Here is a 13790-nt window from a genome sequence, read left to right as displayed (position 1 = left end):
TACTTCTTCTCCTTTTGCAACAATAAAATTGATGTATGGCATTTTTCCCCCGTTTTGTAGATGGTTTAGTACACATCAACCAGTCATTAAATGTTTTTTTTAATCGCACTGTAATGGCTGTTCCATTACGCTGCGTTGTTCTGTGAAAATGTCATTATGCTAATGTCCTTATCCAACAAGTAATAGGTTGAATATAAGGTTTTGATCTTTATAGTTAGCACTTTTGTAGATTTTAAATCATTTGTATGTCATGAAAGTACACAAAAAGCTGGTTAATTGAAAAAAATTAGCAAATAAGCCTGAGAGATATTTTTGTTTTAATTTTAAACGTAAAAGATGTTTTTACCTTAAAATGTAATAAACAGTTTAGCGAATTAACGAACACCTTTTTACCTTAAAATGTAATATACAGTTTAGCGAATTAACGAACACCTATCTTGGGTTTGTTTACTTTTCGGTTAACGGAAAATGTTTGCTGTTCACATGTCAAATGCGTCGAAATACAAATTAAAATATTGAAAGAGCTAAGCAAAGCTGTAAGGATTTCAGTAAAACAACATCTAGTCAGCGAACATTTACTGTACTAACCAAAATAATATGACCACTCTTCTGGCTGCTTTGACAGTTCGACTTGATCTTCTTCTTCTTCTTTGGCTCAACAACCGCTGTCGGTCATGGCCTGCCTGTACCACTTGTGGTGCTTGTGGCTTTCAGTGACTTATGGATTGCTTTCCCCATAGCAGAATAGGCAGTCCTTCGTATGGCGGGCACGGTCCATTTGGGGCTTGAACCCATGACGGGCATTGTTTTCAAGTCGTACGAGTTGACGACTGTACTACGAGACCGGCCGTCAAGTTCAACTTGATATAGCGCGATAAAAGCTCCTCTAGAAATAGAGTATGAATTACAAAGCTAGCTGAAACCATCTATTTTGATTAAATACAGGGTTTATCTAGCCAATCCGGCATCGTCAAAGCGTTATCGGTTGCCGTATAATACTGTTTCGGGCGACGTAAACCCTCAATTGGGCACTGTCATTTCTATTCGAGCCTTGTGAAGTATGAGTCGGGCAAAGTATAGAATGAAAGCGTCCCACTCTTGAAGGTGTCAAATCGGTAGCTCCGGTGTGTTTGATCCATCAAGTTGTTTAAAAATACATATTTTGCATTTTGTTTGACTTAGTATGTATGTAAAGTTCTCTTTATTGACGTGAAATCTATTCTGTAAAGGTTTTACATCGACTGAAGACTTGCTTCCCGAATTCTCTCGTTTTTATAGTTCATCATACCATCAGGGTTGTCGAACCCATTTTTCAATTCACATGTATTATTTTAAAATATTAACCGAATTTAATTACCAAACATATTATGTTTTTTTAAATATAAAACCAAACTGCATCAAGCCCGTGCACTTGAATTAAAAATTTTAAAAAAGAAATCTGAATCATTTTTGTATGTAATTTAACTTAAAAATAATGAATTTTCTTACATATTAGTTAAACTGCTTGCAAAAAAGTATTGTTTTACAACTAGAAACCAAGAAAATATAAAGTAGGCCGCATTCATTCTGCACTATGCCCGATTAAAAAACCGTAAAAAAAACCTTTAACATTGAATGGCCAAAATCGCAAAATGTTTACACAAAAAATGGTGAAAACCCAACAAAACTATGTTTACCGAGTAAAAATACAAGCGATTCTTTTCAGACAACAATGCTTGAAACTCTGTGATGTTATTTAAATCCAAACAAATATCCAAAAAAATGCGCAAACAATATTAAACTTGCAATTTGAACACTATTCTTAGAAAGCGTTGCTCTCTCATTGAATGATAAGCGAAGTGTTGAACAATTGAACGTGTCCTAGAGAAAAAGCACATTCTCTATGTTTATATTCATTTATTACTATTTTACCAAAGCATTGCTGCTTTGACTGACCCGAAAACAAAACAAAATACGCAACCCACACAACCAACTTATAAAGACAGTATTGTACCACAGCCTGTTTGCTGATTGCTCGATTTCAGTTTTCTCCTTACAACAAACACACAGCAAGCAACCTAAATCTCTATGTTATCAGTACTTCTAGTCAGTTATTTTCGACCCTCCCACCGTCTCTTATCAAAGACCAATTTTCCCGTGAGGGGCGCCAAAAAATTGTACCCAAAAGTAGGTCATGTGAACGTTTTCGCCCGAGCAGGACCGCCTCCCAGGGCTAACATGTCGTTTGTTCTGACAGTTATACGGTCCCTGAGTTGGTGTACGGTATGGGGCTCGTTACCCTGCACCACCCGTACTCTCCGTCCCAAAGTCAACGAAATCCCTTACCCCGTCGACCCAATCACTTACTCGCCTCTGTTTTTTTTCCATTTCCACCAATCCACAGGCATTATGGCTGGCTCGAACCGTTCCGGCGATTTGGCGGACGCACAAAAAAGTATTCCCATCGGTACGATTGGTGCCATTGTGACGACCTCGACCGTGTATCTGTCGTGCGTGCTGCTGTTTGCCGGCACCGTCGACAACCTACTGCTGCGTGACAAGTAAGTGACGGATCAGCGTTCGTTGTTGCGTTAACTTTTGATGCGGATGTCTCACACTGTCTCCCTCTCGCTCTTTCTCTCTCGCGCCCACAGGTTCGGACAGTCCATCGGTGGCAAGCTGGTGGTCGCGAACATGGCCTGGCCCAATCAGTGGGTTATCCTGATCGGCTCCTTCCTGTCCACGCTCGGTGCCGGGCTGCAGAGCTTGACCGGCGCACCGCGACTGCTGCAGGCCATCGCGAAGGACGGTATCATCCCGTTCCTGGAACCGTTCGCCGTCTCGTCCAAGCGCGGCGAGCCGACGCGTGCCCTCATCCTGACGCTGCTCATCTGCCAGTGCGGCATCCTGCTCGGCAACGTCGATCTGCTCGCACCGCTCCTGTCCATGTTCTTCCTGATGTGCTACGGCTTCGTCAATCTGGCCTGCGCCCTGCAGACGCTGCTGCGCACACCGAACTGGCGGCCGCGCTTCAAGTACTACCACTGGTAAGGCGCAATCATTTGAAACAACTGCACCTAGAGCTCGTGCTAAAATCGCCTATTCCCTTCCCACACCCGCAGGTGCTTGTCGCTGATTGGGCTGACGCTCTGCATTTCCATCATGTTCATGACCTCGTGGTACTTTGCGCTGATTGCGATGGGAATGGCCGTGCTGATCTACAAGTACATCGAGTACCGTGGGTAAGTTTTCGCAGTGTCACGGGCACATTACATCACACCGGACTTTGATAAAAACCTGTTCTATTGTACCCGTGTGCTCACTCCTCCATTCCCAAACAGTGCCGAGAAGGAATGGGGTGACGGTATCCGTGGTATCGCCCTGTCCGCCGCCCGCTACTCGCTGCTCCGCCTGGAGGAGGGCCCGCCGCACACGAAGAACTGGCGCCCGCAGATCCTGATGCTGGCCAAGCTGAACGACGACTTTACGCCCAAGTACCGCAAGCTGTTCTCGTTCGTCTCGCAGCTGAAGGCGGGCAAGGGTTTGGCCGTGGTCGTGTCGCTCATACCGGGCGATTTTACGCGGCGGGCGGGCGAGGCGGCCGCCGCCAAGCAAGCGCTGCGCAAGGTCATGGACGACGAGAAGGTGAAGGGCTTCTGCGACGTGCTGGTGGCTTCGAACATTGCCGATGGGCTCTCACACGCGTAAGTAGTGCGGGATGGCGGTAACGTAATTCTCACAGCATCTTCCGCACTTCTTCCTCCGAATTCCGGGGGTGCCCGGGGTAATGAATGGGAAACAATCTTGCCAAAACTAAGCGAAATCAAATATTCATCACAATCCAACCTGTTATAGGTTGGGCAACATGAAAGCACGGTGCAAACAGTTCGCTTTCGCTCTCTCTCACCCGGAGCTCTAGCCGGTATCGTTCCGAAGCATGCCGGACCTTGCAAACCCACACACACAGACACAGCCAGAACTCCACAAGAACGCACCATAATTTCTATCATATTTTATCAATTTCTCATATTTTCCCATCACTAAGCCCGGGCATTATCTTTTCCCTGCCGTGGAAGGAAGGTCCGTGTATTTGATGTAGCCCTCAGGCTACGGAGCACACCGGACTCTGCTGGAGCGTCTGTGTGTTAGCTGCAATCAATTTCCCGTTCAAGGTTTGGATCCTTCTCGCCTTGCCCTCCCGGGTGAATTCTCCATCCACAAAACCCCCCTGAGGCTCTCCGCGCGCACAAGAAATACGGCCCAGATGGGACCGATAAATAAAAGGGGCAACTTTTTGCCGACAGACTCCGATTTTCTTCTTCCCGTTTTCCCCTCTTTTGGTACAGGTGAAACGGACCTCTACTGGTTCACCTTTGTGTGGTTGAATAATCGGTTTCTGAACCCTTGCCAGAAGAAAGGCTCGCTGTTATCAGGCCGGGTGCATCGGGGTGCTTGGAAATGAAATTAATACATTTTAAATCAATGTCTCAGTTCTCCCCCGGCTGCGGAGGGAGGTGCAACAGTCAATGGATGTTAATTAACACTCCAATGATGATAGGAATGATAGGATTTAGTGTAAGCATTTATCGGCAAATGGATGATAAACTTTTGGATGACAGGAAGGCTTTCACTTTGGAGATATACATAGCAATACTGCTGACTGGATGTCTGCTGGGCGATTGCTTTCTTTAACTTATTTATGACTGCTTGAACGTTAAAACGTATCCCGGTGCGCATTAAAGCTAATGATGAAATGAATATTCTACGAGCGAAACTACTGCACGATAAACAACCCCGTCCTGATGGGGTGTTTGCTTGATTACGATTCCTTGCGCCACACGATACGAGTGCTTTTCCGAATCAACTCACACTTGCCCCCGCACACAAACATTGCACATGATTTATTTATAAGACTCGGTGGATCATTGGCATTTTCTTATCTTTTACTTGGTGCAACAAAAAAAAACAACAACATAAACCACAGCGTGCAAACCATTGGGCTCGGTGGCATGAAGCCGAACACGGTCATCATCGGCTGGCCGTACGGTTGGCGTCAGAGCGAGGACGATCGCACCTGGCACGTGTTCCTGCAAACGGTGCGCCACGTTAGTGCCGCCCGGATGGCGCTGCTCGTCCCGAAGGGCATCAACTTCTTCCCGGCCATCGGCGATAAGGTGGGGTGGTGGCTGCACCTCTAACGCCCGTACATCTGCCCGCTAACGCGTCACCCCTTTTCTTTCTCCGAAACCCCTGCAGATTGCTGGAAACATTGACATCTGGTGGATCGTGCACGACGGCGGGCTGCTGATGCTGCTGCCGTTCCTGCTGAAGCAGCACCGCTCGTGGAAGAACTGCAAGATGCGCATCTTCACCGTCGCCCAGATGGAGGACAACTCCATCCAGATAAAGAAGGATCTGAAGATGTTCCTGTACCATCTGCGTATCGAGGCGGAAGTGGAGGTCGTTGAAATGGTAAGTCGAGCTCGCCGGAAATGGTGTAAATGTAAAACGAAGTGTTGTTGATTATTTAGAAACCACTGTTACTACACTTGTCGCTGGTTTGTCTTAGTTATTGAGATCATAAACTGTTTAAAATTGACGACTTGTGCACATTAAAGCGGTCATTTTACACAAGGAGTTTGTTATTCAATATTATACTATTGCGGCTTACAATACGCAATTTTATAAGCATGCATTCAAAATTTTACCGATCATTTATAATTATTTATCATGTCCCAGCTCGAATACAGGGTTTTCCGATTCAATTTCCTTTGTAGACCACATTTTTCATTACTTGCGAGATGGTTTTTTCAACAACTGTCTAATGTTGTACTTGTATTAAAATGATATTTCAGTTCTTTCACATGATTTTCAACACGTTCAAAGTTGAATTGAGTGTTTGATTTTGTTATATGTTGAAAATCATGTGTAAAAATTGAAATTATATTGTGATGTCATTGTATTGACATAGGATAGCTGTTGAAAAACATCTTGCAGGCGATAAATAATGATTTACACATGCTAATGTGACTTGAAACCCCCTGTAAGTGTACCAACAGTCTCAGATACAATGAAACCTTGTGAGAAGAAAATATCTGCCCAAGGTAAAGTGAATGCCTTCCGCTCAAGAAGTTTCACTTAATCCACAATAAGTTTCACAAATGTCCTTTTCAACCTTCTATGACATGATGCTTTTAAAAATACTAATTATAAACGATTAATGTAGATTAAGGAATTAATGAAGTGCCAACATTGAGGCCCTTCACGATTCTAGTCAGCTTTTTGTATGGAGTTTGACAGTTGGAGGATGAAATCATGTAAACACTCCATGCAAAACCACACACAAAACTGGCCTGCAATATTCAGTCTAGATTATTTCAGTCTCAAAGCTAGAATTTGATTCGAGTACCTGCTCGAAAAAATGGCAAAAACAAGGTGATGTTTACATTTATCCCACGGTGCATTAAAGATATAAGATAGTGAAATCAAAGTGTATGTAGACCATGGTGATGGTAGCTTGACGAGTACACAAAACATTCTTAAAATCTTCATTCAGAAGCAGAAGCGATAAAAATAAGCCTTCTAAATTCATAATCCTTGGGATAAGCCCACCTGTATATTGTACTCACTTTGATAGCTGCTCGAGAACTGCTTTACAATGCAAACAGCTGACAGGCTGAAATTTCTTATTTCTTACTCTTATTTAGTTCGTACATCTGTCAGCAAAAGTCATATGGCAGACATTCCTATGGTTTAAAATCTTTCAAATGTATACTCTTTATGCCTCCAGGTTACGAGCATTGGATCTAGAAACTGAAAACAGCTCAATATGCCGTTTGCTATTAAAAAATTAATAACCTTCTTCCATCCACCGATCATGTCTCGAACAGCTGCTTTGCATCATAAACACATATCTGGAGAAACCGTTGCACCCTCTCTAGAGTAAACCCTTTCTCTTTGGTTTCGATTTCTGAAATGCCTGCCAGCCCCCCTCGCTATCCCTCGCTGTTAAACAGCAACATTCGCAAACCGTGCCCAATTCTTCACACATCGTTCGACCCGGAAACAAATCCATCCGCCCGAAATCGGTGGTTTTCCCTTTATTCAAAGCAATCAAATCACCCCCGGGGCCGGGGGGGGGTGAACCTTAAAACCTTCTCTCGCCCTCCGAACGGCTTCATTATGAAATGGCGCTTTAAACGTTTTATGTCTCTATACTTTATGGCGCTTTCCCGTGCCGGGCACGGAAAGGATACCTCAACAATCCATGCCTTGGTGAAGCGTTTGCGTATCCGCCCGAACCGGTCCTGTTGTTTGTTTTACTGCTCGGGCAAGATTTCTCTCCCCTGAGCAGCAGCGATTCGTGTTTGTATTATTATTTTCTGCCTCGGCTGCCGCTCACGGCTTTCCCCCTTGTGTGTTGAGTTTTCTCTCCTCCCATTGTGTACGATCTCATTCGCTACAATGCGTCGAGTTGTTCGTGTTCTTTTGTAAATACACTCACACACAACACTTTTCGCACAAATATGGCGAGTGGCAACAACTTTGTTCCTTATTTTTCTTTTGCTGTTTTCTCGTCTCCTCATAGCTCCCTTCTGCTGTTGCCCTATCGTGTGCTGTTTTGCGCAGAAAAGGGGCAACCGGTTCACTTAGGACATAGCAATTCTTTTGAATGTTGTTATTTTTACTTTGCCAAATGCTTTCCTGTACTTCTTCTGCTTGTTTCTGCTTGTTTGTGTATTTGTTTGCTCTATGCAAGCTTCCTTAAATCGATTCGTAGCTTTGCGCGAAACGTCGACTCGGTACTCCGTAGGCAAACCGTGTCCAATTCGTAGATCCGTGCCCTACAGAGACAGAGGGTTGACTGCCAGCGTTGTTTAAAGATAATTTATTTGTTTCACTCTTTTGTATTTACTCACGTACGTGACCTCTTGCTTCAGCCGATTCCTGTTGGCTGTCTATCCTTTCCCTACCCCATCTTGGACTTGTTTTACTGAGACCACTTTTTTCTTTCGCATCGCTGCCTGCAGAAAGTGTGTGCGTTTGTGTGTCGGGTACGATTAAAACGCGCCCAAGCGTATTTTTATCCGGTCAGAGCATTGGGGCAGCTTGTAGCCGATCCTTGGCCGTGATCCGGCGCGGTGAGCTGAGTTTCTGCTTCCCATCTGAATGTGTGTTTTGAATCGGTAAAACTAGCACACGCCTGGGCTACTGGCCGGGCCACGGGAAAAGTGAAACAAGCTTTCATAAATAATGCCTCACCTGCCGTAAATCATCGCATTCCGTATCATTCGGATGGAAACTTCACAGGCGTGTTCGTGGACTGATTTTGACCTTTTTTTAATGTGTGTGTGTGTCCGAGATCCCTTAGATATACTAGTACACCTTTAAATCATTCTACTGTGTTTTGCCTACTTTCCCTAACTGGCCGCCTACGAGTATGAAGATTAATTTGGAAATGGTATCCGGTTAAGGTCAAACGGGGTTTTTTTATAGCGAAACTGAATGAAAAGGTACCTTTTTCACAATTCAAAAACACATTCGGAAACATGTGTATAATGTAAATGCATGGAATAGCACCCTTTTTTACGTTGTATGTAACCTTTTTGCCCGATCAATACAGTTTAGAGACCGGGAACGCAAAAAGCAAATGAATTTTCAAGAGGCAGCATGTAAAAAAAGACTTATTTGAATTGTTTTGTAAGTTTCTTTTCATGTATTTGATAAACTTTCTGTAACTTATCGTAACTTAGAGACCGGGAACGCATTTGAAAATTGAAATAATTTCTTCATCCTGGTCATGGCACCAAATCCTATATTCAAGAGTTTGGAGTTTATTACAGTTTTAATGGGGCAATGTCCTTCAAAATGTTAAGCATTATTGAGTATTCCCTTCCATTTGATAAACCGTAAGATTAAACATTTCAACAGGCAGGTTATTTTAATATATCAGTTGAAAAGTCAATCATAAAATGCTACCCAAAAATATAAATTCACTTTTTCATATTTACCATATGGGTATTAGAAAGATTCTTCACAAAACTGATGACGAGCTAAATTTTACTCACATCCTTCACTTATTCGCACGTCTGCATATAAGATGCCCAGACAGCACACCATAAACACCCTTAGTACACACACCTCCCGAACAGATTTCATACCCCATTTGAATCGTTCAAGCGATCGAAAAACGGTATAAAATATGTTTTCATTACAATTCACATGCATCGGTTCGGACGGACGTGGGATGCCGCGCGTTCCGATCATCAAACGCAATACTGTGAAGATTGCAAATTATATACATTTCGCTTATGGCATGCTCCGGCGCCAGCACCGTCTGGTGTGGAATTGAGCTGATTTGACTCGATTTTCATGTCTGCTTCATTTTTTTTTTCTTTTCTTTTCCCTTTTTCACTATCTCCCACCAGATGGATAGCGATATCTCGGCGTACACCTACGAGCGGACGCTTATGATGGAGCAGCGCAACCAGATGCTGAGAAAACTTCGTTTGAACAAGCGCGAAAAGGAGAACGTGGTAAGTAACTTGGTGGTGGAAAGGGGAAAAATCGGTGCTGGTTTCATCCTTACTGCTTTCAATGGTGCACCATTCCAATGGGTGGTGCTGGTGGTGGTGATGGAAAATGATGCGAAAAAAAAATCGGGATACAACTGCTTGATATTTTACGCTGAAACTAAAAAAAAATGGCCGTACGTGACCGATACTTCGGGTCGTGGTGGGGTTGAATTACACCGACGGAAGAAGGAAAATAAAAACTCTCCACCTATTCGTTGAGCCAGCGATGAACAAAGTTTATAGAGTTGCAAAATTGAACAAAAAAGATGGCGATTCCGTTACGGCACTGCCGGTGTGCGAACGATTGTTATGCGTCGCCCGCCAACCCAGGCACTTCCTTCCGGTGGAGGCGCCCAGTGGTTTATAATTAATTTTGGGAATTAGGTAAAATGATTCCAACACACCGTAACAAAAAAAATGGAAACAAATAATGCTTTCAAAAAGGTACCAAAAAAACCCATATCCAATTATGTGCGCAATTTACCTGCAATACGTAAAGATTAAAACGAGCTCGCCCTTTTGCATGCGTCTGCTACCCAACCCCCCGCAAAATTGTGCGTAAATGTGCAGGAAAAACTCAAACTAAACAAACCTCTTTTTCTTCTCTCTTTCTTATATCTACTCTTCGATCGACTAAAAACCACGCAATCACCTTTAACCAAAAATTGAAACATTTATCTTTACACCGTACGGTTCGGGTTTCGCTTCGTTCGTAAACGCTCTGCCCCACCAAACGATAACCAACGTAATCGATTCGACACCCGTTCCGATGTCTGATCACAACCAAACACTCAAACAAACAAACAAACAACACACACACGCGCTCCCTTTAAACTGTACAAACAAAACCACAACCATCCCTTACACTCACACTCTTGCGTGCATATAAACAATAATAAACAAAAAACCCCTCAAGGTGGATAACATGGTGGAGTTCACTCAGGCCACCGCTAACGGAGAGGATCGAACACCGCTGGTAATGACGATGAGCGTGATGCAGATGACGAATAGCGATAGTGTTGTTTTTTTTGTCTTTCCATTTTTTATTCTATTTTGTTACCTTTCTTTCGGTTCACTGACCTTGATTGCTGTTGACTTGCTGCAGTTGTTCTGTTTCCCTCCACTGTTATTGTTGTTACCGGCTAGAACTAGAACTTTCCAGTGTTGTTTAATTGTTTGTTATTCGACAGTTTCGTTTTCATTCGCTGCTTTGCGCTGTGTACTTTAAATAATCGTCTATTAAGTTTAAAATCATTCATAGCCTTCTGCTGTTCATTTTTCACATTTAGCTGTCATTCAGCAAAGCATTCTAGCATTTTTTTTTTATTTCATTCTCACTAGCAATTATTCTCCTGTACAATATCATATTATGAGATTTTTTCAACGCTTCATGCAGCAACATTCAATGTCTATTTAATCTAGTCCTTTTTCACTTTTATCTCATCTCCTCGTCATCTCATCTACCAAAAAGATCGCGCTCTGAAGAAAGCATGTTTGTTCTGCTTGCTCGGTCCATTTTCCGATTGGTGTTAGTTAGTGTGAACAAATGAATCAAATCAGTTTTCTGTTTACCATTCGAATCGGAATCCATACATTAGCAGTCAATAAGAAATGATTGTTTTTTTTTCATTAAAAAATCAACATGTATTCATTTCCAATGTGGTATAAATGGACAAATTCAAAATTACCATCAACTCATTTAGAACAATAATCACTCCATTCATACTTGATGTGCATTATAACATACCATAATATCGCAACCGTTCATGCCCACACGTAAATTCACACGCACATGCACTCATGAAATGCTCTTTAAAAGACCGGCATTTGCATCATCATCATCAATTATTTCCCTTCATCTCTGTGATGATTATACCTTGACGCAAATATTGATCATCGTCAGCACATAAATCTTTTGCTAATTTCTTGCTAGCACGTTGATAGAGCTACGATTTTATGAGTGTGCGTGTCAGTGTGTCCGCGTGTGCATTTTGCGCGTTTTGTATGCAATTTTTCACCCCTCCAATTTTGCTGTTCGTTCGTTGTTTATCGTGCTAATTTTATTGCTGCAAACTGTTCACTTTCTAAACTGTCGATCGTTTTGTTTGACTAACCGGTTCTAATCTGTGTTGATTTTTAAGCCGCGTAAAATTACCACCCACACATGCATGTGATTGATGCAGCAAAACATGGTGCCTACAATACAAAACGATGTTAACAAACGATCTGTGGTTTAGAAAGGCTGTTAAGTTTGGTTTTGATTATTTTCTATTGAAGATTCTTGTTTTCTTCGCTCTTCGGCTTTACAAAATTCCACCACAAGCGACTAATACTTGACAACTGGTTCTCTTTTTCTCTCCCCTGTCTGGGACGGCATAATCTCTTCCTTCCTTTCTCCTGCGGAACAAAAAACAACCCCGGGTATTTTAGGTACAAGCCATCGTTGACCATCATCATCACAATGACAACAATACCAAGACCGCGTCCAAGGTTCGGTTCGCTGATCCATCCGAGAACAAAGAGGCCGGAAGCGAGGAAGCCGACCGGGAGGAAAAGAATGAGGTAAAGCTGGTGCAACAATTTTACGGCGCTTTTACCCCTTTTTTCAGGCTGCTCTAACCAAACCTTTCGTTTTTTATGTTTGCTATCCTCTACGCCCTTCTGCCAGACTGAATCCGAAAAGGACAAGGACACCAAAGAAGCCACCGATAGCGACAAGGAAGCGGCCGGTGCCGAAAAGCTGGCCAACAATGTGTCCGTCTCGCCCGTCAAGGATAAGAAGGCCGGCGGCGATGCAGCGAAGGTGGCGGACGACGTGAAGTCTGCCTTCAAACCGTAAGTGACGGCTGGGCCGCGTACCGTAGCGCGTCAAAAACTCGTTGTACACAAAATATGCTCACCGGTACTGTTCGGGTTTTTTGTTTTCTTCTCGGTACTACCATACACGCAACAGGGACGAGGGCAACGTCAGACGGATGCACACGGCTGTGAAACTGAACGAGGTTATAGTGAACAAATCGCACGATGCTCAACTGGTCATACTCAATCTGCCCGGCCCACCGAAGGAAACGTACATGGAGCGGGAAAGCAACTGTATCCTTTTTTGCAAATTTGTTATTTCAAGTTTTGTTATTTCCCTCAAATCTCTATTAATTGGACATGCTACGTGGACATTTTTCATGCTACTTAAGACCGTTGACATGCCATAACAAGGTTTTCCAAGTCACTTTCGAATGTAAACATTGTTATTCAGCGCGTGCAACATGTTAATCCACTTCAATCTGATATTTATTTAATTGTTTAAGTATGATTTTCAACACGACTCAAGCTGGATTGAGATTGATAGTTCTTTGTTATGTGTTGAAAATCATGTGTTGAAACTGAAATTTCATTTTGCAACAAATAAACCATTTGACAGCTGTTGAAAAACATCTTGGATGCGGTGAATAACAATGTTTAAATTGGAAAACCTTGTATCTTCTTCTTCTTCTTTCTTCTTTGGCTCAACAACCATTGTCGGTCAAGGCCTGCCTGTACCACTTGTGGGGTTGGCTTTCAGTGACTTTTGGATTACCCCCCCACAGCAGGATAGTCAGTCCTACGTATGGCGGCACGGTCTATTTGGGGATTGAACCCATGACGGGCATGTTGTTTAGTTTTACGAGTTGACGGCTGTACTACGAGACCGGCTTAGGAAAACCTTGTATAAAACTACTAAAACTTGTTGATTGGTTATATGCAGACGAACCTTTTTTGCTCGACGTAATGATCTTCAGGTTATTTACTTGAGCAGTTTTAAAGCTTTTAATAATTTTTCTAGCTTTTAATAATTACCGAGTGTTGTTTCTCGTATCGCACAATTAGAAGAGAGTTTATTTCACGGAATTCATTTATACTTATAAACTAATCGATCGTGCCCGTAAGCTTTAAACTTAATGAATAAACTTCGTGTCTCGTTAAAAATGACCCAACTGACAGGGCTTCCGTGCCTGTGCCTGAACACAGGGTGTTCCGTGTCGATTTTCAATGTCTACAATATTTTTTTATTGATTGCCACATGTTTTTCAACAGCCGTCAATTGATGTATTTTGCATCAGAATATTATTTCAGTTCTTTCGCATCATTTTCAACACGCCTCAATCTCGATTGAGTTTGACAGTTCCATGTGGTGTGTTGAAAATCATGTGTAAGAACTGAAATTGTATTGTGATGTCAATGCAATATGAAATAACTGTT

General features: G+C 42.7%; 1 protein-coding gene across 10 annotated transcripts in view; it reads left to right on the top strand.

Moving 5' to 3' along the window:
• The window catches only part of LOC120904394 (solute carrier family 12 member 4), a 152348-nt gene that overhangs the window by 128742 nt on the left and 9816 nt on the right, over positions 1 to 13790 (top strand). For 8 of the 10 annotated variants that reach the window (XM_040314342.1, XM_040314344.1, XM_040314336.1 and 5 more), the window contains 11 exons: positions 2384 to 2540; positions 2634 to 3026; positions 3102 to 3221; positions 3321 to 3683; positions 4964 to 5153; positions 5236 to 5451; positions 9408 to 9515; positions 10471 to 10530; positions 11985 to 12116; positions 12223 to 12389; positions 12508 to 12647. In XM_040314342.1, coding sequence (XP_040170276.1) covers positions 2384 to 2540; positions 2634 to 3026; positions 3102 to 3221; positions 3321 to 3683; positions 4964 to 5153; positions 5236 to 5451; positions 9408 to 9515; positions 10471 to 10530; positions 11985 to 12116; positions 12223 to 12389; positions 12508 to 12647 — 2046 coding nt within the window. The remainder of the gene's footprint in view (positions 1 to 2383; positions 2541 to 2633; positions 3027 to 3101; positions 3222 to 3320; positions 3684 to 4963; positions 5154 to 5235; positions 5452 to 9407; positions 9516 to 10470; positions 10531 to 11984; positions 12117 to 12222; positions 12390 to 12507; positions 12648 to 13790) is intronic. The other 2 variants (XM_040314345.1, XM_040314343.1) reach the window with 1 other exon arrangement.

This window comes from Anopheles arabiensis, chromosome 3 (genome assembly GCF_016920715.1).
Source record: "Anopheles arabiensis isolate DONGOLA chromosome 3, AaraD3, whole genome shotgun sequence".
In the NCBI taxonomy this organism is placed as follows: Eukaryota; Metazoa; Arthropoda; class Insecta; order Diptera; family Culicidae; genus Anopheles; species Anopheles arabiensis.
This window is presented reverse-complemented; position numbering and strand designations above follow the sequence as displayed.